The following is a 27,565-nucleotide window of genomic DNA, read 5'->3' as shown; positions in this document are numbered from 1 at the left end:
AAAACTCGTACCTGTTTAATAACGTATCCAATTCCTGGCATTTCATATAGGCACGCTGGAACTCTGCTACAACACCTTTTAGAAAATCTTCAAAGGGTTGGACCAAATCTGAGTTGTACACGGATAGTTGCTGCCATAAATAGCGAATGGTCTGGTTCCTAAAAAACACGGAAATTTGAAAAGGTGTCGAGAAAGCGTGAAATAAAGCCAACCATATGAAAACAAAGAGTGTATTATTACAGCAAGACATGTTAAATTGCTTGTTAATCAGCCAAAGTTTTTCCCGTATATCGGAAACAAAGGGCGTCAAATTGCAGGTTATAAAGAAAGAAAAATAAATGAAAACATTGTCATTTAGTTAAAAAGGTTTATAAATTATTAATTCTTTTAAAAGTTGTAATAAATAATAGATTAGTGCTACTGAAATAAAGTGGAATGATATGGCAGATGCTTACGGGTAGCTTTTGTTTAATTGAAGAGATTTCTGTGCTTTTATTTTAAAATTTGACTATTGTTAATAAACATCTGATTCTGGAAAAGGAAATTATTTGATCTTGGAACAATGCAAAATTGGGGGAGAAATTTTTTGAAGACATTTGAATCCTCAGTTATGGTCCATTTACAAGCACTGCTAGCACAAAACCTGTGCCCCCCCTCTCTAATGATAACTTGTTATTTGTCTTTTTATTATGTTCATATAATTTAGAAAAGTTTGATTCGATCCTCTGTAGAATTGTTTGGTAAGGGTGCTAAGACCCCAAGATTTACAAGCTAGTGTTTGCGCTGATAGGTGAAGGCAGAATACATAGGAAGAAGGCACGAATCACAGAACATGGCCAAGACATTACTTACATTCAGAACTCTATAGGGTTTGGAGACAAAAAGGGGCCAGGAGGGTTGCAGTCCCCCTAACCAGGCAAAATTTATCGCATTTCGAGCTCAATTCGGCCGATCCTATTTCGAAGTAGCTGTAATATTTTGGGAGCTCAACACAAAGCTCACCCGAAACGTTTTGCATCCGATACGCCGAACAGAACACACTGATGTACCTTGCGATGTTTGCAACAGAAAAATATACTCAATTTTCCCCGAATTCTATATCCCTGATAAGGTATAAAGAAGTTTAAAATTTCAGGTAAAACTTACTTCGCATAGGGTGTATTTCTCAAGGCTGAACGACATGATAATTATTATCATAGGTGCTGCTAAATAAAGCTTTTCTACGCCATTTTTATTGCCAAAAAAGAGTACTACAAGAAAATCTTCTTTTTTGCTTCTCCAACGCCTTTGGTAAAGCAGTTAGGGTATAATACATAGGGGTACAACACTAGTTTCAAACCCCTCCCCCTAAAATATGTCTCAATGCACTGATGGATCAAATCAAGAATTGTAAATGGTCTCTTTGCGGCTAAATCGATTATAAATAACGTAATCTCCTAACATCCTAAAGAATGTGAGTCTAGGTCTATTCGGCTTCGCTTCATTGTACCTGCTATTCGATAAATGTGTTAGTAAGATAACCCATTACAGAAAGTGTAAACACTGCATAGTAACAAAGGCGATTTTCAAACACATTTTAGACATGTACATAGGGTTTCCGTAACCTTTGCTTCCAAGTAGAGACCTTTTCACTCTCTCAGCTAGCTTGTTAGGGCGTAGATTCACGAGAATATCTGACATAATGCTCCTTTTTGGTTTATTTCAAAGTCCAAATTCAAATAACTTAATACGTGATGGAAGCATGTCTATAAAATGCACCTTTAAGAAACTTTGACACAGAGAGGGGGGAAACCGTTTGTATCAGAAGTTGCCTGAAATAATCAAATAACAGGATGACAAAGGGGCTGAACTGATCATAAATTCCTTAGTTTTAGCTTCGAACGTAACGTCCCTTCTGTCTCTTATCTCCGGGATCACAAGTTTCTCCGTCGTCTTCAACCAACATCCAAATGCACCGATAAATCCACTCGCAACGGTTTCCGCGTAACATCGCGTTTTTCACGACATACATAAAAACCGCTAGTGATGAAATACATAAAAACCGCTAATTATACTAATATTAGCTCACCCAACTGACTATTCACGACAACATCACTTACACTCGCCAGTTTAACTAAATTTATAAAATTTAACAGGAATGATTTAGCTTCACAAAACTTACCCAGAAACAAACGGAAGGTTTTCCAATCCAGCCTCCATTAACTCACTACTGAATTCGTCGCCAACCATAATTAAACGCAAGAATAAAACCTACGCCCAGGTATCCAAACTTTTATCAATTATTCAACCTAATACTAATGAAATATGCGGTTAAGGCCTTGTTAAATGTCCAGCACGTTAATATTACTAACAAGTCGAGGCCAGACGCACAAACAGCAAACATCTGTTTGGCTATTTCTTAAAATAAGTTTGCGAATAATAAAAGACTTAAGAATTGCATTGTTCAGCGCTGTATTCCCAGGGTCCTGGGACTAAATTACATTTTCCCATTGGTGAGCATTCAAAACAATGTAATACAAAACGGTAATCGGTCTTTTCTTACTAAAGCCATAATATCTTTTGAACTATGATATGTCGGGTGGCTTTTGCTGTTAACTAAAACGATTGCAAAAAGTACTTGGAACACCCAGCAATTTGCGTTGTGTTTTTATATTTTTCAATTCTTTTCCCGGATACTCCTATTTCCGCACAACTTCCCCCCTAAAAAATGTGGATCATTCAGAAAAACAAAGGTCGCTTTGTAGTAAAGCAACATTGTTCACAGGGGGGAAAGGGAATGGCTGAATTTGCCTTTAAAAACTGGCGTTGGTGTACAAGACTTTTGGCAAGCATTGTTGTGAAAAATCTATTTCTTAGCATATTCACGACATAGGAAGCAGTTTGGCTTCTTGCTATGAAATCAAGGAAGAATTTTTAAAGATTGCTATAATCTTTCGCCTCACTGGCGCACACTTTATAGGCTTTAATGATGTGAAAAATGCTTCGTAGCTCTGCTGAAACCGTTCATATTGGACAACTTGGTGGTTAAGGAGCTAAACAAATTGATATGACGACGGGGATAATGTTTGATGGCCTAATAACTCAAGGGCCACGCCATTTGAGGGACAAGGGGTATGGCCCCGGCAATTTTGAACAGGGTGCATTGCTTATAGCCAAAAGCCATACTTTTTCTTCATGATAGCGCCTCTAATTTGATTTGAAGTATAAGGGGTGGCCCTGAACTTAAATGATACGCGAGAAGGGTGAGAAGATAACGCGGTAAACGTAAGCACCGGCAAGAAATTTCCACAGCGGAAAGTCCCTTTCGAAAACCCTGCACATTTCTCTCCATTTTCCCACGTCCCCTACAAGCTGGGAGTTTTGGCCCCAGGCTTGCTTGAGTCCCCCCTTTGCAGGACACCCCAATACCTGCTCGTCCAAGACAATTTTCCTGTCAAATCCTCTCCAAGGTTGTTACACAGAGGTGTAGGGGGTGTAAAAACAAAACTACTTTCATACAAAGATGATTTGCTACAGGCCAGATTTGTAAGTCAGCGAGCTTGACTATTGATTTCAACATCGCCAAACGAGTGACCCTTAAAGACATCGTCTGAACCATAAACAGTGTCAGTGTATTCGATTGAAAAAACTAGCCGTAATGGAATTTCCATAACAAACAAATCACCTCTGGGAAAAATTGAGATTAAAACCATCGCTACATAAAAGGGATGGTGCAGGAGCAAGAAGTGACACGGTTGCAAGGGGTGGCATGGAAGCGAAGGGTGGCACGGGAGCAAGAGGTTGCAAGGGAGCAAGGAATTTAACCAAACTTGTGGCGAGCCCTAGTGAGGGTAACGTGGCTAACAAAGGACCAAAATAAATCTCGGTCACAATGCGCTTTCATGATTCTTATTCAGAAAATTATTGGAGAAATCGTTTAAGCCTCGAAGTGACAGAATATGTTAGCACAGGGATACCCTTGGGTCAGCCCGTAAAAGAGGCAACAAACTTTTCTTTCAACTGCCTGCCCTATCATAAAACAAGGATAGACGTGGGAGGGATAGACATGTTTTTGGGTAAAAAAAGTTTGGGTATGAAACCGAATTAAATATTTTGTAAAGTTGTTAGCAAAATTATTGACAAAAATAAATCCGAATCGCAAACTGTTAGCAAAATCATTCATATTCTATGAGAAGTTTTAAAAGTCCGGATATAAAATACTTTTGCAAATTTTTTATGGAGTTTGAAATTTATTGGTGCCTGCTTTGAATGATTTGCTTCTGCCCTGGTAGCGGTAAGATTTCATGACAGCTCACTACGGAGAATGGGGGTGGGAAGGGGGGGGGGTGGTTCAGAAACAGATAATCTCTAAAAATCAACCTTGTGGAAAAATTCCGCGTCAGTCCCTTAGATTGACTATAAAATGGCCTATGATACCCCAGTACTTAGTGCCCTTTTTTGAGCAGTTGAAATTGTTTTACTTGTGTTGTCTTGCGTGATTCAACGTGTTTGTCACGTTCTTTGCCTCGTTGCTGTCAATCAGTCTCTATTTGACGGTTTTGTATTTATGCTTGGTTTAGTCATATGTTGCATCGTACTGAGAAAAATATCCTAATGCATTTGTATTTGTTGCTACCTAGCATCTTAAGGTAGTTTTTAGGACACTGAGATGCTTATGCTTATCAAGCAGTGTCCTGGTCCTTCCTCTCGATGTAACCACACCTCGTGATTCCTACGTCTGGAATTACAGAGAGCTGGCGACTCTCCCCACTCTGGGTGAAAGTTTGGTCATGCCAAGGACTCGAACCACGGACCCTTAGGTCTGTAGTCAGCGCTTCTATGCACTGAGCCATCCTAATGCACCAAACCTGGATTAGCAGAAATTCCTTATAGGTTCCAATGATCGGGTAGCTGTTTCTTAAAAATACTAGATTGCGTGCGTTACAATATAATGCTAGCTAAAATAATGATGCATGTAAGTTAATTGTACCAGGAAAAGGATTGTGATCAAATAAATAACGACGTTTCGAGCATAAATATATACATACATATACGCATATACATAATTTATGTATATATATGTATATATATGCACATTAATATGAAGAATAGAAAAAACAAAGAAAAAGGAGGGGGGGGGGGTGATTCGTTTTTCCAGTGACTTTCTCTTTGCACTGTCCGTTGGGACAAACAAGAGGCCAAGAACTAACATGTCATCTTCTGTGTTATTCGCCATGTTTAGAAATGTTGCTATAAGGGTCACTGTCGTGTTTGTTTTCGAGGTGGATTTTGTTCCTGACATGTGGCTTCTGTGTTATTCGCCAGGTTAAAATGTTTAGAAATGTTGCTGTAAGGATCACTGTCGTGTTTGTTTTCGAGGTGTATTTTGTTCCTGACATTATGTAAATGCTCGCCAAACCTGTTGTTGATCTGGCGCGAAGTTTCGCCAATTTACAGAACATCACATTTGATGCAGTACACGACACATGAGGAAGAACAGGTGAAGCTTGGTTTAACAGCAAATGACTTGTTTCCATTAGAAATGGTGGTAGATGGGTTGATGTGGTTGCAGGTTTGACAGAGGTGGTGGTGGCAAGGTGAGGTACCAGGAGATTCAGGTAAAAGAAGGTTGCTGCGTATAAGGTAGTCTTTGTTGTTTTTATTCTTTTTCTAGGCCAACAGAGATAGAGCTTTGAATATTTCCTTTGTAATTGTCGTTATTTATTCAATCAAAATTTTTTCCTGGTACAACTTACTTACATTCATCGTTATTATAGCCGTTTTTTACCGTGAAAAAAATTCTTAGTATGATGCGAGCGCACTTTTTATCGCATTTGCGCTCACGAAAATAGTGCTCATTTGAAACTGAATTATGAAGGGTTTATCGCATCTTTCGTAAAAAACGGCGTACAAAAGAACCTTATTGTTATTCAATTCAAAAACAGCATCTGCATAGTTCTTGCAAAGTTTGAGAATACTAATAAGGTAACTTACCCTCCAAATAAGGTAACACCATTAATCCTTTTCATCACTGAGTCCCAGCCTTCCACTAACGACGCGCTCTTTCTGGCTACTTCAGCCTCTAGTATCAGATCATGTAAACTTGTTTCTGATGCAGAATGCAGAGAATTCAGTTCAACGCCACTACAGCTTAATATTCTGTCATACAAACCATCGTGCCCCTCGTCAGTGCTTTCAAATATGAGGTTTCCAACAGTCTCGTTTTCAACTCTAGCCCCAATACACATTCGCTGGTCTCTATTAAAATCATTATCTTCCATGTCATTGGCTGGGTTGAAATCCGAGGACTGACTGTCAGAGGATTGGGAATAGTCACTTGTTGGTGAGAACAGCCTAGGATCTCCTTCACTGTTGAGACGCAAGTCTTGCATAGAGCCAATAATAGGTCTTTCCACTTTAGTTCCAAACCCTGTACAAGCTTCACTATTAATACTAACACAGTCCGGGTCATTTATTACTGATTTTTTATCAAGTTTACTGTCGGCTCGAGCATTCTCTGTCCAGTCTTGGCTCGTGTGAAGCCAACGTGGGCAGCTCCTTTCGTTGCCTAGAGAAGCCCCACCAAAAAAATTCGAAGAATTAGAAGTGACGTCACTAGCTAAAGGCCGTCCGTTTTTGTTATAGAGTCCTAAATTCGATAATGTATGGGCGTCAACAATTTTTAATAGATCAAAAATAGCTTCTTTTGCAAATCCACTTCCTGGGAATGCTTGTTTCGACTTTGCAGCCTTGCTAGGTTCGCGGGAAAGACTTTTTCGCTCGTGAATCTTGGGTGAGCTATTGCTAGTGGAAATTTCGCACTCGTTGCCATCAGGGGGCGAACGATCACAAACTTCTGATTCAATCAGTTCATCATTGCTCCTTGCCAACCTCTCTCTGTTTTCGTTACTGCGAATTCTTCTCATAGACGGACTCCGTGGAAATGACAATCTCGAAGGACTTTGCGAGTAACTCCGAGCTTCGATATTTAGTAGTCCCTCCCCCTCAAAAACATCGTCTTTATGACCATCATTGTCTGTGGTCCCGAGGGCCCGACTTCTGTCACATCCAACTAACTCCCTATCAATTGTACTCTTGCTTTCACCAACGAAAGAATCACTGGAATAACCAAGCTTTTTTAAATCACTTTTTGCATTGTTTGTTTCTGCTCCAGCCTGCATTCCATCACTGTCAAAACTGGACCCAAAAACCTTGAATAAAGAATTATCTTTGTGTACACTCTCGCTTCTCTCCAGTTGCGAAGACAACAAACTGAGCCCTTCCGTGTTTTCATGTCGGTTAACGCTGCTGTCCTCCTTTGATAAAGTCAGAAAAGCTTCTGTGAAATCATCCAGCGTTATTTTTCCTTCGCCGTCTTTATCTATGGTTGAGAAAACAAAATGAAGTTGAGAGTCCGTAAAATTGTTACCTAATTCACTTGCAGTGCACAACTCATCGATCGAAATAAATCCTTTTTGCTGTTTGTCGAGCAAAGAAAACAAATCTTTCGCTGTCTCTATGATCTGAGCATCCATCTCGAGGCATTCTGAGTATACTATCTAGCTGTGACATAAATGTTTTTAAAATAAAATATATTAAACTGGATGAATCACGTTGGCCTTTATCGGTGCCCGTTCCCTTAACGACCTCTTTCCTTTGTTGATACGGCCGCGATCTTATCATTCCGCATTTTGATGACATTCAAAAATCTTTGAGGACATAATGAACTGAAAGCGGAGTCACCCATCCATACACAGCTCTTTGTCTGGCTAACAATTGCTGCTTATCAAGCTAAGCAACCATTATTTTCAGACATAATTTCTCAATTCAAATTGCAGTCCAATATCCGACACGAGAAACAAATAGATTCAAATCACTCAACATACAAACAGGCGAGACAGAGGTGCACACCATGTACCCATGTATAAATATCGTTGGCTTTCCGCACCTAAGTCGGGCACTGGGCTATAAAAAATATTGCCTGTGACCTGCATCAACTACAAGAACAGGCAGATTTTTTGTTTCAACGGGGTCAGAAGTCAGGACATGGGACATTCAGTGTTTTTGTTTTCTGCCCAGTCGTGTTCTTTTCTGTCCCTGGCGGAGCGGCAGGGACGATGCCCTAACAAATAATTTTAAATCTACAAACCCTGCCTGCCTCCAAAAAAATATATGAAAATTTGTTCGATTAAATCAGTATTTTGACACTAAAACTGATAAACAATGAAAGTCTTAAATAATATAAATGAGTTCCTCTTAGTTTGAAACTGCCTGATTATCTACCACACAACTAGGGGGGGGGGGGGGCAATTGCCACTGCAGCCCCAGTGACTTTTCATTGTTTCAAACAATAGGTTATTGCACCACTTTTGTATAAACACAGGTTAGGCCCGCAGCTAATTCCTAGGCTATTATGAGTGACCCACTGCATTTTCATCAATTTTCATCAATGCTTGTCTCGTCAAATTGGGAACTATTCCGTGAGCATAGAAAGATTTCATGTTTTCTCAGGTAATATGAAGCGAGGGGTGTATCTTGGGGAGATTTCGGGGGGAATTTTCTCGAATTGACAAAAAGATTTTTGCCAAGGGTGTACGAAATGTTCGTGATTCGTGAAGTGATAAGCCCCTCGATCTGAATGATATATAGACGTCAGAGACGAGGGCCCAGGCCCCTCATTTTCCAAAACTGAAGTAACGCTTTGTTTTGACTGAGGGGCAAATCACTCTAAGAAAATCTAGTACACCTTTCGTGAAAATCCTATTGTTTTATCTGAAAATCCCCAGAAATCCTTTTGTTTTAGGCAAAATCTCGTACGCTATTTGCAAGAGTGAATCGCCCCTCGGTTTTGACAGTTATATGCACAAAGACTGCACCGTTTGTTTGTTCTTCTGATGACTGAAGATCAATGAGGTTGAGGTCACTTGGCTATACTACAAACTGTTTCATAACAACACAGTTGATCGAGACGTGATTTAAAGATATCCTCTGACTCACTAGAAATATAGATAAAAAAGCATTATGTTTTTGAATATATACTAAACAGATTAGATGTAATTAGTTGATCACTCGATGCTCAACCGTCCTTATAGTGGTTTTAGAAACAATTTATAGTACGTAGTTGTAAAAAATCACTGTTGAAATGAGAGAAAAACGGAGAATCAGGACCGCCGAGAGGCTTTGGAGGCCCTTGGAAAGATCCGAAACAGAACGCCCCCTGCGAGCAAAACGAGCTGACCACACCTATTTGATTAGCTTAAATACATTCATTCGTTCAAAATGTTTAAATTTTTAAAAGCATAATTTTGTTACTTTTAACTAATCACATTTTAAGACGGCCATAGGGCGATTTGCCCCCTTGCCCACCACCCTTGCCAACCCCCTTTGCACACCCTCAGGCCCTGCTGAGAACATCCGAGCCTAATATTATGCAAAAATATTGACCTGGTGAAAATTATCAAGTTATTTTTCAAGTTCTGTGTCATAACAAGGCAATTTAAAGATATGTTTAATGTAACAGTAAAAACAGTATTCTAAGAAGATACAAATCAGATGATTCATGAGTTTCTTTCTGTATCCACATTTTTGGACCTCAATATCTCTTTATTCCAGCTGTGAAAGGACAACTCAAAGAAACAATAACAAGAGAAAATAAAAGCATTAAATTGAACCAACTGAGCCTTCAGTTTTCTAATCTTCTCAACTAAAAATTTGCAAAACAACAAACATATATAAATTTCTAAACTCTTGTGATATTTTCATCGTACTACTCTGAAGTTCAAAATATATTTGAATTTAATATATTGAGGTTGGATTGACCTTTTATGAGCTCAAAGTATGGAGAAAGTGATTGCAAGGTCTGGGTTTTTTTCTCATAAAAGAGCAGGGTGCTGTGTTATAAAAAGCAGGGGTTCTTCAAAAATCACCAAAATGGGAAGGGGAGAATCTACTCTCAACCTTAATAGGGGGCATAATTAGCCCTGTAGGGGGCTTTAGGGCTTATAAAAGGGGGTTCAGCAGGAATCCAGAAGAAGCATGGTGGCATTTAGGGAACACCAGAAAAGGTGATAATGTTAGTTTAACTGCCAACAGATTTACAAAACAGCTGACAGAAAAGGTAAAGTTCAGTTGAATTCATAGAAGCCTTTTTGGCCATGGATGTCAATTAGAAAGTCAATACCTCAAGAATTCTAGTCATATAAAGTTTCTACCTATCTACATATAATACACAACACATTGTTCATATTTTTTCTAATCAAAGAACCTGAATACAGTCATTAAGAAACTTAAAAGTTCAAAATGACACCTAAAACTCAATTTCTTCATAGCTGACTCTGGGCACAGGTCATGGGAATGCTTAAAGTTACTAATTGAAGCTGAAATTATAAAGTTGATTGCTGTTATCCATAAAAACTCCACTACATGTAACATTTTGCAACCAATAGCCATCAACGGAGGTTTACTGTTAAATTTTAATGCATTTTTTCTATGGCCCTATCAGCCACGTAGTTGCAGGGGGTACGGGGGGCTGTGCCCCCCCTAAATGAAAATTTTGACAACAACCTTCCCCCTCTTGCTATAGTTTTTCCAAATGATATTTTGAAAAGTTGGCACAATTATAATTCCATGAGTTTGATTTAGTCCAAATATATATGTTTGTTATATATCTGTTTTCTTGTTTTAAAGCCTGCCCCCCCCCCCCCCTCAGGTATGGTTCTTGCTCGAGTTTATCCACCCAGGCACCGTGGAGGCTTAAGCCCCTTCATTTTTTGCAAAAAATGCCAAATAATGCCAAGTATCAAACTACCAGAAAAGCCTGATTCTATACGGTTTTAGCCCCCCCCCCCACTTTTTTTAGACCCCCTCCCACTTTTCTCAACGCTCCGCGGTGCCTGCCACCCTAGCCGACATCTATAGCTACGTGGCCCTATCAATTTCACCAAATTTAATGTATTTCGTTCTTAGGTGCCTCCTCATGATGTCACGATGTCTTCATCTTGGGTGCACCGTCTCTATCCTCTACATAATGGTACAAGAGGGCATTTGCTTCATGTAGCTGAAAAGGTGGAAGTTTATTCAGGGGGTATTGTGGTGGTCCGATTCTAGGAGGGCCAAGATGTTCCATTCTCCAACAAATTTTGGAGAAGCATGGGAGAAACAATAAAATAAAGTTTTTCTGAATTTGGATATTGGAGAATGGAACATTGTGACCAAAAAAGAGAGGATTGTTTGAATGAAAGTGAAAATCTTTGCCTACAAAAAGTCAGGGTCACCTCTGAGCACATCGTTTTTGTAAATGTCTTTCCATCTAATTGTCTTTCCTTGTAAGAATACCAACAAAGCACATGGTAAACGAACTTTTTCCTGTAAAAAGCAGATCAATACTCTTTTGAATTGTGATTTCTCTCTTCCCTGTCGATTTGTGGTGTTACAGTGTGGATTGGCGATTCAGGAGACGATATCGAAGAGAAAGAAACAAAAGATGGTGGTTGGTCAGTTTGGTCCGACCTTTGCCAATTATGCATGCTGTTCTGTGATTTTATCCTTTTTTGTTGTGCTTGTTGGTGGATTGCAATTTGCTTTCGTCTTGTGGAACACAAGCATTGCTGTATCTGCAACTTTAAATCCTCCTTCAAAAGTTCGTCAGTTATGCTTATAAGTGTCCGTCCAATGTGCTCTGCAAAAATCATATCTTCATGAATCTCGGGTGAAATTCCAATTGATCGCAACCTTGACGAATCTTTCGGCGATAAACAGGAGTCAATTTCAATAAAATCTCGTGACGCTCTTGAAGGCATTGCTACAGCCGTTGTCTCCTTTAAATGGCTGGTTGGGAATTGTTGTGATGACTGATGTCTCGGCTGTGGCACATCTTGTTTACTTCTATCGTTTAATTTAGGCCTTTTCGTCTGTTTGGCTGCTGCCTCAACAGATTCTCGATGGGACTCTGTTTTAAGTTCACCTTCCAAACCCTCCATAGAACATTCGTCGTGCCCGCCGTAGGATTCATAATTCCCGTCAACGTCGCATATCGCAACCGTATCGTCTGACCTCGGAGTCGCTCTTTTCTGGTTCATGTGTCCTTCCAGAAACAATAGCGAATCAAAATAGGCCCATCTCGACTGTCCTTTGGTAGCACCGACAGGAACTCCACTGTCGTACAGTCTCTTAATTTCGCGACCAAAATAGCTGCGTAGGTTTTCCATCTTTCGTATGATATCGACCAAATGAATTTTGCCAAGTGCTTCATGAATCTCGTTCATTGCGACGGATCTTTTATCCCGTTTATAATAGTCTGTATGTCTGGTGTTGTAAAGAACTTCATTGTTCGACCAGACTTTGATAAGAAGGGATATTTCTTCAACTGTCCAGACTCTCGCTCTATTTGGTGTGGCCTTGCGAGCTTCCTGTAAATCTTTTTCAAATTCCATCTCCTTTTTGCAAGTTTAAAGCCACGAATGCTGCGAGAGAAAATATGCGATATTCGGCAGGTTATCCAAGTCGTGTCGCACGATATGAAAGGCTGGCCTAACAAATCTCAGATGTCGCCGCAGACAAATAAGTTCAAACACAATGACAATATCCGGTTGTGCGCGTGACGTCCACCAGATGCTTCAATTTTGCTGATTGACGTGTACGAGTTCCGACAAAGTTGCTTGCGAAACTTCGACATTGACATTTGAATACAAAGTGAAAAGCTACATGTTAAAAACATAATGATACAGAGGCTTTTATTAATTTTAATGCTTTATTTAACATCTGTTTAATTTTCGGAACTCGAGTCGAGTGAAAGAAAGTGTCAAAACTCAACTCAATAATCTGATGGGAAATGAACAGTGAAAGGGAAAACAGATCAAATGTGATTGTCAATGGTTGTGGTTGTGTATATCGCCAATCTTTTTGAAGAGGCTACCGAAGAATATAAGAATACATTTTGTAGAGGTATGTTAAACCCGGGTTTGGAGGGTTCATCCTTCCTTAAAAAATTAATGATTCTTTTTTTACTTTTTAAGAAACCAGTATCAGCACTGAGTACTAAAAGTTTCTTAACTTGGCATCCAAATTTTGGCGTTTTAGTAATAAAAGATTCTTAGTGGGCTTCTTATTTCGGGACCTAAAATTGCCTTATTCCCACCCCCTTATTGTTTTGAAGTTGAGCAGTTTGGAAGAGAATAAACACAGATCGCCACGAAATAACCCATGCAGGAATAAAATATCGGAAGTATGCTATCATTTTCTAAAGAAAAATCAATAAAATAAAAACTTTCGGACACTTTTTCTGAACATGGAAATTTCTTGAACATAGTACCAAAGATTCCTAAATTTTTGGGCACCCTAGTATTAGTTTCTTATACACCATCTTATGAATGAAAAACGTGTACTCGCTATTCCTATCCATCAGACACTGAAAACGTGGGGGAGGCAGAAAAGTCTTGTCGACGTTCGTATCTTGTTCTTTGGTGGCAAAAACCTAGTAACAGTAGTAAAAGCCTTCAAAAAGTTAGTATCTTGCACTTGATAAAGAATTTTTGTAAAGGAAATAAGCAATACGACATGGGGCTGTTGTTGTCTGGCCGAGATCAAACACTTACAAAAACTACAAAACTGGTCTGCTCGTATTGTAACTGGCTCAGGCACCACGCACCAGTCTAAAATACTTGCTTCTTTTCTCTTATTATTTATAAAGAGTCCGATCCAGGGAATATATCGAATACTATAGAAATAGATTTAGCAAGATAAGACACCAACAAAATAAACAGAAAAAGGGTTCCCAGTCAAGAAGAAGAAGAGGAACTCGAATTATTCCAAACAAGAGTTGTTTTCAAACGTATTTCTCACTGAAGAAAATAACGAAGCTGTGTAGAAAAATTAAAAATGAATAAAAGGATAAAAAACAGAAAATGTACTTCAGCAATATTTAATTGAAGAAGTTACAGTAATGTTGATATTATGAATGACTTGTTAATAGTGTAATTAGTCGACCTCTTACATCACCAATTGCCTCGTATGAGATGTCAATCGTGTTACAAGCATCATTAATAGATTGTTCTTCTACAATCCTTGCCAAAAGTCTTGGTACACCAAGCTAAAATTTCGCATAACTTCAGTAGCATCCCCCTCTCCCCCTTGAAACAATGTTGAATAACAACAGTTTCAAAGCTTGAAATTCGTCCAATGTCAGTTTATCAGCTAGGGTAAGTAATAGGCTTTTCAGCCAACATTGTTTCATAGAGGGAGGGGGGATATTTCTGTATCTTTCAGCCGGAAAAACCTTTATTTCTTCAAAATCTTTCATTGGTCGCAGGGTGTTCCAAGGACTTTTGTTAAGGATTGTAGCTACTAAATTGTTCTAAGGACGTGGTCACAAAGATTTTTTAAGGGTCCCGCACGAAAATCACCTACTTTCATCAAAATGTGCAGTGACATATTTGCCTCAAAATTAGAAATGTGCTATCCTTGCTCAACATTCACGAATGGGCCCTGGATCTTAATTGCAGAAGGATAGTATTGGTCAAAGCTTACTTTTTGACTTGTTGGAAAAGGTGATTCATTCATCAGCTCAGAGGGTTAACTCAACTTAAAATAAGCTAATAAAAACGTGCCAATCCATAATAAAAAACTAACACAATTTACGTGTTGAGTATTCTCTCCGTTCAAACATAAGCTACGACCCATGACCATTATCATCCTATGATCACGTTTGTCAAAGCTAACGTTTTAACTTCGAAAAAATGCTCCTCATCTCGCAGGGCTAGCCTACCCTTCAAAAGATTCAGTACTTTAAACAGATTGGTCAGATAAAGTTCTTACCGATGACTCATTGATAATTATGCAAGTATTCATACTAACATGTCATTATAAATATATCTCAAACACTTGGGCGCAGTATTTTTGTGTGTTTATTTTACTCAGCAAAATATGCTTACATTTTTGTGAAGATGCAAAATCCATTCTGTATATTGGTTGGGAAAATGAATAAGCAGAAATTTTTTAAATGAGCTGGGTCCGGGCAAGCCTAACTTTTATACGACCAAAGAACGTGCACACAATAAGAGATTTATTGAGCCCTGTGTGTCGACTGACAAATGTATGGACGGTCATTCAAATACATATTAAGAGTATCACACCTATATAAAACCTTTTATAATATCATTTGATACACATTTGTCAAATCCTTAACTTTCTATCCTGAGGAAAAACAGTCTCTTTTCTAGAGTCCATCCTCTCTCTTCACCCTCAATTGAGGCTTCTTCAGATACCTGGCAATCGTAAAACAAGCGATAATTTATTCTCGAGAATTATCAGTTATGTTGGAAACTCTTATTAAATTTCAAAGGAATCAGACAAGGCTTTATTGAATCGCAAACAGCTGCTTACGAATGAAATATTTACTACATTGTCTGTTTTAAATCCTTGTTTTGGGCCTTAAGTATTGATACAATATAATGTTGAAAAATAGTGGATAAATTATAATTGGTCTTATCAATGCTTAGTTAGACAAAAATAAAAATTTCATCGTGTAAACTGGCTTTGAGGCCTGAAAATGGTTATTTTAACAAAAGCAAAACTTTAAACAGTGGATCTTTTAGCATACACAATAAGAAAGGTAATTTCTAACTAGGCCCTGAGATTACGCGATGCGTTTTGCATGATTCCCAATTAGTAAGTGCGCTTCTGTTGAAAATTATTTTGAAGATCAGTTAAAATATATCGTTTTAATGCTTTTTAGTATTATATTGTGTATTTTGTAACTCATTTGATATTCATTTTGCCTCATTTTTGTAAATCAATCCCATTATGGTAAACATTGCATACTCGAATAATCTTCCTCTTTTTGGCTTTATACCCAAATGTCTCATAGTAAGACAAATTCCCTTTGCATTTATCCCCAAAAGTAGATATTTGTTTAAAGTTCCCCCTACTTGCAAAACAAAATCCGAGCTGCACCTCATGTAAGCAAATGATATAAAAAAAACCAAAAATGTAAGGTGTTCATCCGAAAAACACACAACATTGGTACAGAATGATCCTAGGGTGACCTACCCCCTTCTACGACGCCCCTAGATCCAACGAATAGGATTTTAGGATAAAAATGGCAGAAAATCAAATAGGGAATAAATGTTGCAAATCGGGACAGACCAGTTGAATAATGCCTGTAAAAATGAGGTGTACGGCATAAGATCACTATTTTTGTCATCAATTGGCATAAAAGATGCACCCATCGTACAAAATTATTCCGTTGTTTATATTTAAAATGTAAAGCGATTATCAACAATAAAAAACAAAAGCAGTTTAAGTTCTGAAAACATATTTCTACAATTGACTACTTTGTTTTCACAATATTATAAAAATAATTTTGAATGTGTCACTTCTAAGCACATTCATACATTATTTGAAAACACAAACTCTTCAGTGACCAATATGCCTAATCCTTGTATAATGGGCGTTTCCCAAGGTTAAAACGTTTAATAATAATTTATTGATGTGCAGCTCTATGGCATTACTGACACAGCTTTCGCGATAAATTACAATATTAAATTACCAATATTAAAAATACCAAATGTCCTAGCAATATTAAATTACAAACATTTAAACATGCCAAAAGCATTATAAAGGAAAATGTATCACAAAATGTTGCAGTTCTCCATTATTACTTTCTTCAAAATGACTAAAGCTCTCGATTTACAATTCGTATGAGAGAATAACGGCAATTTTTTTATAGATAAATTTTTAGTACTATGCACCTATGCTCAGGGTAATAATTGTTTTGTTGCAATGAATTTCATATTGGGAGGGGACGGGAACTGGAAAACAAGCGCGGCAACTGTGCTTCCCGATAAGAACTGTACTCGGAGATCATGATATTTCACTCTTTTTAACTTGGATTCACTTTTCTCAACTTTTTTACTAAGACCAGGCTGCTCTCTAATAAGCCATTTTATTCTAACAGCAGTTTAAGCACCAAAAACCCTAACTTAGGATCATAGCTTCACCAAAGAGCATCCTTGATTCCTAGCAAGATTCATACATGCCCTCCAAAGATTGTACAATTTCCCATAGCCAGAGATCGTAAAAACCTTAGACGTTAGAGTAAAACAGTTCTGCTCCGATTCATTATGCCTCCAGCAGATTGGTGAAAAGGAGGTTCCTTTACCTTCTTCTTCCGTGTCTCCTTTTTCAATAAATTCTATAAAAAGCCAGTATTTGCTAGAAAAGTTGCTTTTGCATATGAAACAGTGAAAGGCTTTTCAATCATAAAGGCTTTTTATTTAATTTTTCTCGAAAGTTCACAGTTTCATTATTTAAACAACTGTTTCACCAAAGCCGCATGTTCGTAAAAATTTCCCTAAGTTTTTTACTAAAAAGTTTTACGTAATGGGTCTTGCTAAACGTGCTAAAAGGCCTGGTCACAAACAATTTCCCCTACAGCATCTGTATGCCTGCAGCGAGTCCCGGATTTACTTCCCGCTTTCCATTCAACATTTTCATCCCCTCAATACCCAAGCTATGATTACACCACTGGTTAAGTTCCACAGTTTTGTTTCGAAATGTTACGTTTTTTCTCATGAAAAAGTGTAAGAAACTTGCCCGTCAACCCTAATCATAATTGATATCAAATTGAATATTTTGAAGGCAAAAACTAGAATAATTTTTTAGTGTACTTTGAATAAAAAGTCAGTCTAGAAGCCATTTGAAGCAACAGCTAGTCCGAAGTTTTGAAACATCCCCCCCCCCTCCCCCCTCAGGCTCCTTTTAGTTTAGCATTCTGTGTAGAGCCAAGATGATTTAGCTTACCTAAAGCAGATTAATAATAATAATAATATATCTCGCCAAATCTCCGTTTCGGAGCAGTTACTATAGCACAAACACAGAATTGCCAGGAAAGACGTCATGTGCAGTATAGTACCACAGGCTAATTTTCACTTAAGTTTGAAAAAGTTCAACCAATCTCTCGATTTCTATCAGGCCTTTTGCTTTGCTTTTTAGAATTTGTTCCATTCCTGGAAGGTGTCTTTTGAATTTTTCGCATTGCCATAAATGTTCTAAGTTTTCTTCATGCAATCCACACCTTCTGCACTTATATTATCATAATTTCCTTTGAAATTAGCTGAATGATGCTACTCTGTATATAGCGAAACACATGAAAACATTATGAATACACTGGGGAACTACATTCATTTTTATTATAAGAAACAAAGGTCGATGTTGAGTACTCCAGTTTCTTAATGTTCTGGAAAATTTCAATATTCATTGTTTCTTCAGACTTTCTTTATGTTGATGTCATTAATGATGTTATGAAATGTTCGTAGCCTTTTTTATCACATCAAGAGATTCTGATGCTGTATTTTGATGTGGGACGTATATTTTTATCCCTTGCGTCTTAAGTTTTAGATCAACAGGGCAATCATGTTCTTGGATTTTACAACATTTCGTTGTTCTCAGTTTCATCACAATTTAATAATTTCTTAATTTTTTGCTTTGAGTACTGAAGTTTCTAATTTTTTTCTGACTGTCCAGCACTCGTTTTTTTGGCCAGTTTCTTATAAAAAATGAGTGTAAAAACTGATTGTAAAAAACCTCTTTCAACAAAAGTTTCATCACTTCGCATAAATCTTACACTCTTCTCTGTAAAAATATACACTGCCCCCTACATCCATTATCAGCCAGTGAAGTTAGATGGTGCGACTACTTTCTCCCTTATTCATGTGGAAAAAGAAAATAGGTGGAAATGGTGCATTTATTGTAAAAAATGGATCGTTAGCCCATCCCCCCTCACCCCTTCCCAAAAGTTTTGTCCTATTATACCGTAACATTTCAAGAAGGCTGCCCAAATTTGCGACCAAAATGAAGCACTCAGTAAAAAATGTAAATCCAGCGGCATTAATGCCCTTGTTAAATTCTCCATAATTTAGATTTTGCAAAGTCAAAAACAAACACGATGGATGGGAATGCTGTCGGATTGGCGGTATTGGAGGTCACAGAAGGACATTGTTCTAGATGCTTAAAACAAACTGTATAATATTGATTCTGTATAATAATGTATAATACTGTTGCTCAGCTCAATATTGATTACACAAAGTCTCTTGATTTGGAAAAAACTTTACTCTAGGAAGTCATATTTTTACAACCCATTTCTATATGATAGGCCTGTCTGACAGATGGCTAGCTTGTTCGCGAGCCAACCGATTGGTAAAAAAACAAACCAAGGTGTAAACGTTGATAAAATAGTAAAAAGGTAATTACCACTGAAAGACGCCCAAGCCATGCCTCTGAGTATACCTCACAGTTGAGAGTCAGAACCCATGTATTCTACAAACGAAAATCGTTGCTACAGTGTTCACGTTGGACGTTTTCTTCTTCCGCAGAACTCTGACAATTACAACAGTGGTTGTTATAATGCGAACAGGAAATCGTCATCTTTGTTGTTTTGTTGAGCCCTAACCACCTCGATCTATTGATCCGTGGGGACAAGGTGAGCTAAGGTGCATTAGATTTCAAAGCATGCAAACGTGAATATTTTATGCAGGGATGAAAGTTTATTAAAGCATCCCTCATTTATAGATTCCAGACTGTTGCTTTGAGTATTCTATAATTAACGATAAAAACAGCTGTAGCCAACAATAACAAAAAATGAATAGTTTAAAATACCTTGAGCTGTTCGTATTTCGACGTAACAAGCTTAACATGCAGGCTTAGTCCTTCCTATCCCCTGTGATCTAATGAGCCTTCGTCGTATATCCGGATAGTCGCTATTCAGAAAGTCTTTCTTGGATATTGAAGTCAAAAGGATATCAGCTTCGCAGAGAATCTGTAATTAGATTATGCATGTTAGGTCGAGGCTGAAATATCGCACGAAACATATATTGCTCTGGAACCAAGGACGCCTGCGCCAGGGGGCAGCGGGGACAGTGGCCCCCCTTGCCCTTGAGAAATTGAGCATTTTTATTTGCTTTACTATGGTTTTGCCCTCTTCGAGTAGAGGGTTCTCTGTCTGGAGCTGCTTCGCTTAGTTTAGTTATTCATTGTTTTTCTTCTTATTAATTTGTATTTGTTAACCTTAACATTTATCCAAAAAATTTTGCCTTGATGTTTAATTTTTTTTCTAGTTCAATGTAAATTCATGCATGTAATATAATAGGGTGAATAACTCGATAGCTCGTCTGAGTTCTTTTTATTTGCCCTAAGCTCTATCAATTATAAGTATGTTTAATCATGTAGCCTGTGATTAAAAGTTGAATTCATTATAATTGAATTGAATTGAATTGAATTGAATTATTTACAACGAGCTACAAGCAGAAAAAGAAAAGAGAACAAGGGAGATTGAAATTGCAAGTCAAATTGCAGCGGAACAGTAAGTCACACAAAGTAAACACAAATACACGAGACGGAAACATTTTTAATATTGTAACGCTGCATAATCATTTTAGCCATATACCATATCAGTCGTTGCATAAACCTTTTTAATATTGTATCATATATTTTTATTTCATACTAACTCTTTATAGATAGTTGGCCTTAATTAGCTTCTTTATAGCTATCAGCCGTTCATTTAGTACGCCAACGCCAACTTTAAACAAATTATTTATTATTATTATTATATTATTATTATATTATTATTATTTATTATTATTATATATATTATTGCTAATTTTCTTTGCAACATTACATTGGCTACGAGTCCCTGTACCCCTTTAGGCCTTAAATACACCCCGTTACTCCCTAATCTTTAATATGTTAACGGTTATTTCCACAATTTTTGGTGCGTCAAACGGTTTTTAATTGAACTCTGAGTTTTCAAGCTGTATTATTATATGGCAATAATACCTACATTACAAAAAAGTGAAATTTGCATTAGACAGATGTTCGTATAGAATGTTCCTCCTAGCTCGTGAACAAGCTATAAAATTCCAAAACAATTTTTCGTCCGAATGCTGCCAGAAACTACGTTCTCCATGTTTTAATATCATACGTAAGCTGTGGGAATCTCCCTAGAGGTAAAAGCATCACAAGAGCTGGAGATGAAAAGCACCTCTGATCTCTGAGCCATAAATTGGTATTTTACCCTATTTCTGGAAAGTTGGAACACGGGCCCCCCTGTGTCCACAGGCTCCAACATCTATGGGGATGCCCCATCCAATGATATTATGGATACGATCTTTTTTTATTTCTCGTAGCATTAGTCATTGGTATGTTAATTTATTGTTCGTTTCAATTCACGACCTCGTGGTTTCTATGCTCATATAAAACATTTTGTTATGAAAACGTGTAGACTGTGATATTGTGGTCACTTAATGTAATCAACGTAACATTGTAAGATAACTTGTACTTTTCTGTTTCTCTCTGTTTATCCAATATGGCAATAGAATGGAAAAAGGGTTAACCTTTTGTCGAGATAATTCAAAATGCGATTTCCTTAGCTCGTAATGTCATTTCCCTATGTATTTAGAAAACGTTAAACGCAGGTTTAAATACAAATCTGGAGTTTATGTTATAATTCGTACACTCATGTTATAATTCGTACACTTTTCAAGGAAAACCCTTATTCAGTAGTCATCCAGATCATGTGCAGCATCATATTAGATCTAAACGACAACTTTTGTTTTGGTTTGAACTCCTAACATTTTTTACCTGGGTGCCAGAGCCAGTGGTGGATTTAAGAGGGGGTAACTAGAGGCAGTCTGGCCCCCAATTTTCGGAAATTGTGCGCCCTTTTTGAAGAATGAGAATCATGGGAAAAAGTTTCCGAGACCTAAAGGTTAATTTACTTCAGGGATTACCTGAAAGTTAACTTGTTTATTCCAAAAATGGATCATGTTTCACCAGAAAAATCATGCTTTGGAAGACAACAAGGGCTATCCATAAGTCGTGTTCTTTAATTCCTGCCTTCATTTGTCAAATCTTAAAGTTATCAAATCTCCATGTCACAATCAAACCAAATAGCATATCGAACAGCATAAACTACGGAGCATATATATGATAAAACGTTTGTCTGTTGTGCTTAGGATCCTTGGTTCTCAGTCGATGCTGTAAATATCCGAGACATAGTTGCGAAACTTTTTCTGCCACCAGCCATATTGGCCGCCTTCATCAAACCCTGAATAATCAATCTTACCTTTTGTATTAATCGTAATAATGACGTACTTTTGAATTTTAGGTGCATTTTTTAAAGTACTGTCTTTCTATACAGCCTCCAATTGAAAATGAAACCTAAAGCAGCAAATTTTCTGGGCCCTCCAAAATTTTATTTCTCGGTAAGGAAGAAGTTTTCAAGTCAGCCCCTTTTGCAGAGGACTCTAGCAGAGTTGGAGCTACTATGGCGGAGCAGCGAATGTTCAGCCAGAAAATTATTCTATTTAGAGAAAATTTGAATAAGAGACCTTCAGTAATGCCAAGACCATATCAGTGCTTTGACTCACTTATTGCGAAAATTTTTAGAACGTAAAAAGAGAGGCTTCTGTCAGTAGTTAAGGTCTGAAATTGTTTAATACATCTCCCTCTAAAATGTGCCCAGGAAAGTTTGAGCCCCTAAACATGGATGAAATTGGTGAATGTGCAATTGATGAATTTTAATCAGGTAGGACCGTCTTTTTCTCGCCCTTCTTCTTTTCCTCTGACCCAGGGAGGGGTACTCATATATTTTTAGGAGAGGGGTGCACGGGTAACTTTCCTGGGTCTAAAAAGTGAGCAATATTATCTTTTGGTCAATTATTATTCAATTACTTTGTGGGGTTCATGAAGTTCCGAATTGTTTTGAATCGAAATGGGGAAAAAAGTCAAACTTCCTTGTGCAGTTTGAGGAAAACAATGTTTCGTATCAATTCTATGTTAGAATTTTTTTTGGGTTTATGATTTATATCAAAGCCTGAGCACCCCTGTCTTAGATATATGTGTGCACCCTTATAGGTCCTTTGATAATTGAACCGCATGCAGAGCTTTAAACATTCAGAGTATTTACTCAAGAAAAAAAATTGTTGTGCTTTCTCTACACATATTCATATAGAAAACATTGCGTCGTGCTAAACATTTTTTCTTTTGTCGAAATATAAACTAAAACTAATATTATTAGTAGCAGAAACTTTTAAGCTTTACAAAGTCGCTGATATGTTACAACATTATATTTACAAAAGCTGCCAATGCTAATCAGTATACAATTAGTTTGCAGAAAAAAGCCGATTATTGTGCAAACAGCTAAAATATACCGCACTTTCCGCACATCTGAATGAAGCTGGGGCGGTCTATAAACTATTGTAAAGTTTAAATACTACCTGAAAAACTATGGTCTTTAAAAAGAGTAGGTGCATATTGTCCCGGATTAGAAGAGTACATGTTACTAGGAGCACTAACTGAAGTTGAACCACCTATGCTCATGTTTGGAAATGTTGAAGACGGTGGAAAACCACTGCCGTTTGAGCCGGGCATAAAATACTTCATGTCTTGTGCTGAAGGCATATTTGCTGGGTTGAAATAATTCCCCGCTTTTGATGGGTCCGACATACCCGGATGATAAGGTGAGTCGACACCGGTTCCGGGTAGGCGGAAAGAGTCCGACATCATCTTCGGATAGGAGGCTGGGAACTGATAAGGAGGCAGGACAGGGCCTCCAGTTGGGAATCCAGTTGGAAAACTCATTGGTGGGTAAACGTTTTGGTTTTGCTGGGCCTTTCTTTTTCGTCGTCTTGGCTTGTATGAGTAATCTGGATACTTTTGGCTATGTATTGTTCGCAACCTTTTCGATTCTTGTATATATGGTTGTTTTTCTTCGTCTCCCATGCGACTCCATTCTGCGCCTAAAAGCTTGCTTATCTCACAGTTCAACATGTTTGGGTATTTCAATGCTAGCTTCCGTCGTTCAGTGCGAGACCAAACCATAAACGCATTCATAGGTCGCTTCACGTGATCATCATCGTCCTCAGTTGTGTTGTTATTCACCGCCGTATTACCACCTTGGTACCCAGTAACTGTATCGCTAGTTTGTGTTTTTGGTGATGACGTTTCCGACTTCAAGTTATCTTCTGCCTTTAGCGGATTCATAACGCGACCTGTTCCGATAAAATGATAAATATGTCAGTAACTTGTAGTATGGTTCTAGCAAGGGACATATAATATGATATTAACAGTTGAAAGGGTTGGGCTCTGCAAGCAGATCAACTACACTGACTATCACAGATCTTAAATGATGTCATACCAAGACTGAACATCGTCAAAAAGCCAAAAATTAGAATGGCCCTCTGCACAGTTTATAATACATTTGATACAAATCAACCAATTGTCTTTTGTCTATAATAATAAGAAGAAAGACATTTTTAGGAAAGGACGAGTAGATATGAGAGTTTGGAGATCTTGCATTGAAAAGCAATATCTTTTGAAATATTTTTCTGAAATGTGAAAATTTGAAAAATGATTTTATTTATCAGTTTCCTATCTGAAAAAAATTCAAATTCAGAAACAGCTTGATTAAAAATGCTTTGATCTATAGCAATTTCTCTTGGCCGAAAATTATTTAAATTATGTTGATGTATGCAGCTTATTCTTTTAGTCACTTCTCGAAACTCTATCTGAACAGCTGTATAAACGTTCTACCAAGCTATAAGCTCGATGATACTCTAAAGGAAATGAAGAGTCTGAGAAATGTTGCAATGAAGAGAACTCGGAATTGACTAGAAGATACCTCTACTTCAGGTAGATTTGATTGTCTCAACCTCAAGAATATTGCAGAAGTTGTATAAAATTTTGCTTTTTCATCGACTCACTGAAAGTTTTATAGGAAATCTATGCTCGAAGACTGTCAGATATGAGAAGGTAAAAAATGCAACGAGCTATCACATTCACTTGGTAAGCTCAATTTTTACATATCACATAGATCGACATGGTTCTATCCGTGCATCATCTGGTACATTCTGTTTAAGATGATGAATTAATAATAGACTGGTGTTGTTAATGTTGTTTTTGATCAACGACGAAACACTAGACATATGCAGTTAATTTTTTCTTCTTCTTTTCCTTATTGTTGCAAGAATGTTATCATTTAGAATCTTCCACAACAAGATAGAGAGTAGAGTGATTTAGGATGGCCCCTGACTTCGACCTTTCGGGTTTAGACCTTCCATGAGAATCTCTATAAATAGCCCGTGATATCATGTAACAAATTAAATATAATTGATGTAATATGTCTAGTTCAGAATAATTACTAATATATTTAGGAAACAATTTTTTGCTAAGGAGATTATTTGTCTTTAGCCAAGACTTAGGCGGTGCTAGCTAGATTTTGCCTTGAAATCACGATACGGTTTAATAATGGCATATTATTGTTGAACTGTCAGACCAGAATTAATCATTCCATAACTTCGAAAAATATTTTTATTAGCTCATAGCTGTTCTGCAACTTTGCAAGCCAACCTCAACATCTTCGTAGAAATTCATAATGACAGATGATAGAAAATAGTCTTTAATTGCAAATTGATATTACTTGCAAAATCTTAGAGCACAACATTTTTTGCAACTTGTGTGCTCAGTAGAGAAATTTTTCAAATAGGAGAAACATTGCGAAAAAACTGCAGTATATTGCCTCAAGTAAAGATGGTCTTGGTTGGCCCTGTGAATAGTACCGCGGCATGCCCGTCTGACAATTCAATGAAGCGAATCAACATGCGCACAGCCTATGGACATGCATCTCTCGCGTCTAACGTAGCAGAGCGCCCAACATTTCTCAGCTATTTTATGTGGCAACAGTGTTGAGGTCAGCAAGAATGTTGCAAAAATAAATGACTTCAACTGCACAGGAATTCTCCGCTAAAGCAGTGCAGTGTATCTCAAAGGGAAAGCCCTGCACAGTCTTTTCTGATGAATTCACAACATTTCCCGTCTAGCATATTTATGGGGAGAAATAAAAGAGGTTATGCTAGTTCGACGATAAAGGTTAGAAATTCGAGGTTTCGAACAGCAAACTTATGGGACATAAGAAGCATGCAGTATACAGCAAGCTGATAAGAGAGCTGTTTGTAACATCTGCATCCACCCTTCCCTACTGAATAAACCAAAACCTTACACTCATCAGCAAAATTTTAACAGCCTTTGCAAGAAAAGCTATGACTATCAAAAAAAGCTTAGAATATATGCATATTTCCTTTCAATTGACGAGGACGGGATAGTCCTATTCCTAGAATTGCAAAAAATAATATATGATTTAAATATTATTTAACACTTTCTGGTCACTAGCCTTGCAATTCGATCACGCATGGTTATACTCCACCATTTTCTACAGTGGTTATTTTCATTAAAACTAAGGACGTCCCTAGCATTTAGTAAGCCAAAGTTTCTCAGAATATCTTTGTGCTTCGAACATTGGGATATAAAGTGTACAAAATTGAGAACTGAAACAAAATGTGCTCAGAGATAATGGTCTTTTTTGTTTTTTTTGTGATGACGCAGCTCTCCTAGACACTGTCCTTTTAACTGGATTTGCGAGTTGCCAGAGCAAATATGTCCCAAAGTTCATAACATCACTGCAAAACCTATTTCAAGTGAACTAGGGCTGCCAAGCTGTAAAGGCCATATTTGGCTGCACCGACTTTAATGGCTTTCGAATGCAACGACCAACTACACTGCTGAAATTTTCTTTGCTGAAGTTATATGTAGCTCTACATGTACTTATTAATATACATCTACAGACAGTTAAACAGAAATAGAATTTTCTAGAAGAAGAGTAAAATAGCAAGTTAAAGAAAAATTAGATGCATTCGGTTGTTTGCTACGAATGTTGTGGTTCCACAGCATTTTTTAAAGTCCTTCTTGTTGATATTCGGGAACACTCTTTGCATGTCACGAGAAGCGTTATCGTCATTGGCTATCAGCAGTAATTGAGCAAATATCTTCTCCAGAACTTTTAATCGTCGACAAAAAGGTATAGAAATGCATTTCCAGACTTAACATCTTCCTACTAACACATCTTCATCGATAAATATGATTTGCAAATCACCAACGCACCAAGTCACAAATATATAGAGAGGTTTACGCCCAAGCTGACTCCAATGGACAAAGATCCACTGAGTTAATTATAAGTACTCAAGAAGTGCCTATAAAATGGAACTAAATCGCTTTTGAATACTATTCAGGTGTAATAGAGAGCAATGGATAAGCGATTTACGAATGTTAAAAACAATTTAAAATTGTTGATAATTATTGGTATACATACCCAATAGTTATTTGGCCTGGTTCTTGAATACTTTTGTAGCCTTGAATGGATTTTTGCAATAGACTGCTGTAAGGCCTTCCACATGAATTCGACTGAGTGAATAGGCTTGAATACTTCGCTTACCCATGCCCAACAATTAATTATTAAAACGAACACAATGAATAGCGCAAGGGGCAAACTCAGGGTGGCCGAATGATCATTGAGCAGCGAGGCGGTGTGTGTTTGGTAGCAAGGATTGAAATATTCACTGGACTCTCTATTCATAACTTTAGATATAACAAATGGAGACTTGAATGCTTATTTGTGTTGAAACTTTGAGCATGAAATTCTTACCGTTGCAAGCAGTTTAGCACAAAAGCGCAGCAAAAGGGGCCTTTTTGAACAGAGATTTTT

At 37.6% G+C, this 27,565-nt stretch overlaps 3 protein-coding genes across 6 annotated transcripts in view; all 3 read right to left on the bottom strand.

Annotated features, from left to right (window-relative positions):
* The window catches only part of LOC135680741 (EF-hand calcium-binding domain-containing protein 4B), a 32,012-nt gene extending 12,435 nt beyond the window's left edge, over positions 1-19,577 (bottom strand). The window contains exons 1-3 of one of the 4 annotated variants that reach the window (XM_065194895.2): positions 19,225-19,577; positions 5,974-7,360; positions 12-158 (exon numbers count right to left, since the gene is read on the bottom strand). In XM_065194895.2, coding sequence (XP_065050967.2) covers positions 12-158; positions 5,974-7,360; positions 19,225-19,246 — 1,556 coding nt within the window. In that variant the 5' untranslated portion in view covers positions 19,247-19,577. Of the gene's footprint in view, positions 1-11; positions 159-2,161; positions 4,236-5,973; positions 7,894-19,224 lie in introns of those variants that run through there. The other 3 variants (XM_065194893.2, XM_065194894.2, XM_065194896.2) reach the window with 3 other exon arrangements.
* LOC135680748 (uncharacterized) lies at positions 10,842-13,533 on the bottom strand. The gene has a single exon (XM_065194906.2). The coding sequence runs from the start codon at positions 12,408-12,410 to the stop codon at positions 11,358-11,360; it is 1,053 nt and encodes a 350-aa protein (XP_065050978.1). The 5' UTR covers positions 12,411-13,533; the 3' UTR covers positions 10,842-11,357.
* Positions 19,578-22,949: 3,372 nt separating the features above from the next.
* Positions 22,950-27,321, bottom strand: LOC135680834 (uncharacterized). The gene is made up of 2 exons (XM_065195035.2): positions 27,173-27,321; positions 22,950-24,020 (listed from the first exon to the last, which is right to left on the bottom strand). The coding sequence occupies exon 2, from the start codon at positions 24,010-24,012 to the stop codon at positions 23,236-23,238; it is 777 nt and encodes a 258-aa protein (XP_065051107.1). The 5' UTR covers positions 24,013-24,020; positions 27,173-27,321; the 3' UTR covers positions 22,950-23,235.
* Positions 27,322-27,565: the final 244 nt, after the last annotated feature.

This window comes from Rhopilema esculentum, chromosome 18, assembly GCF_057945365.1.
Source record: "Rhopilema esculentum isolate cy_ngs chromosome 18, ASM5794536v1, whole genome shotgun sequence".
In the NCBI taxonomy this organism is placed as follows: Eukaryota; Metazoa; Cnidaria; class Scyphozoa; order Rhizostomeae; family Rhizostomatidae; genus Rhopilema; species Rhopilema esculentum.
The sequence above is the reverse complement of the archived record's forward strand: the minus strand, read 5'-3'. Positions and strand labels throughout refer to the sequence as shown.

What these genes read in the sequence shown, in the direction of transcription:
- LOC135680748 (XM_065194906.2), bottom strand. Translation starts at nt 12,410, where the DNA reads ATGGAATTTGAAAAAGATTTACAGGAAGCTCGCAAGGCCACACCAAAT.
- LOC135680834 (XM_065195035.2), bottom strand. Translation starts at nt 24,012, where the DNA reads ATGAATCCGCTAAAGGCAGAAGATAACTTGAAGTCGGAAACGTCATCA.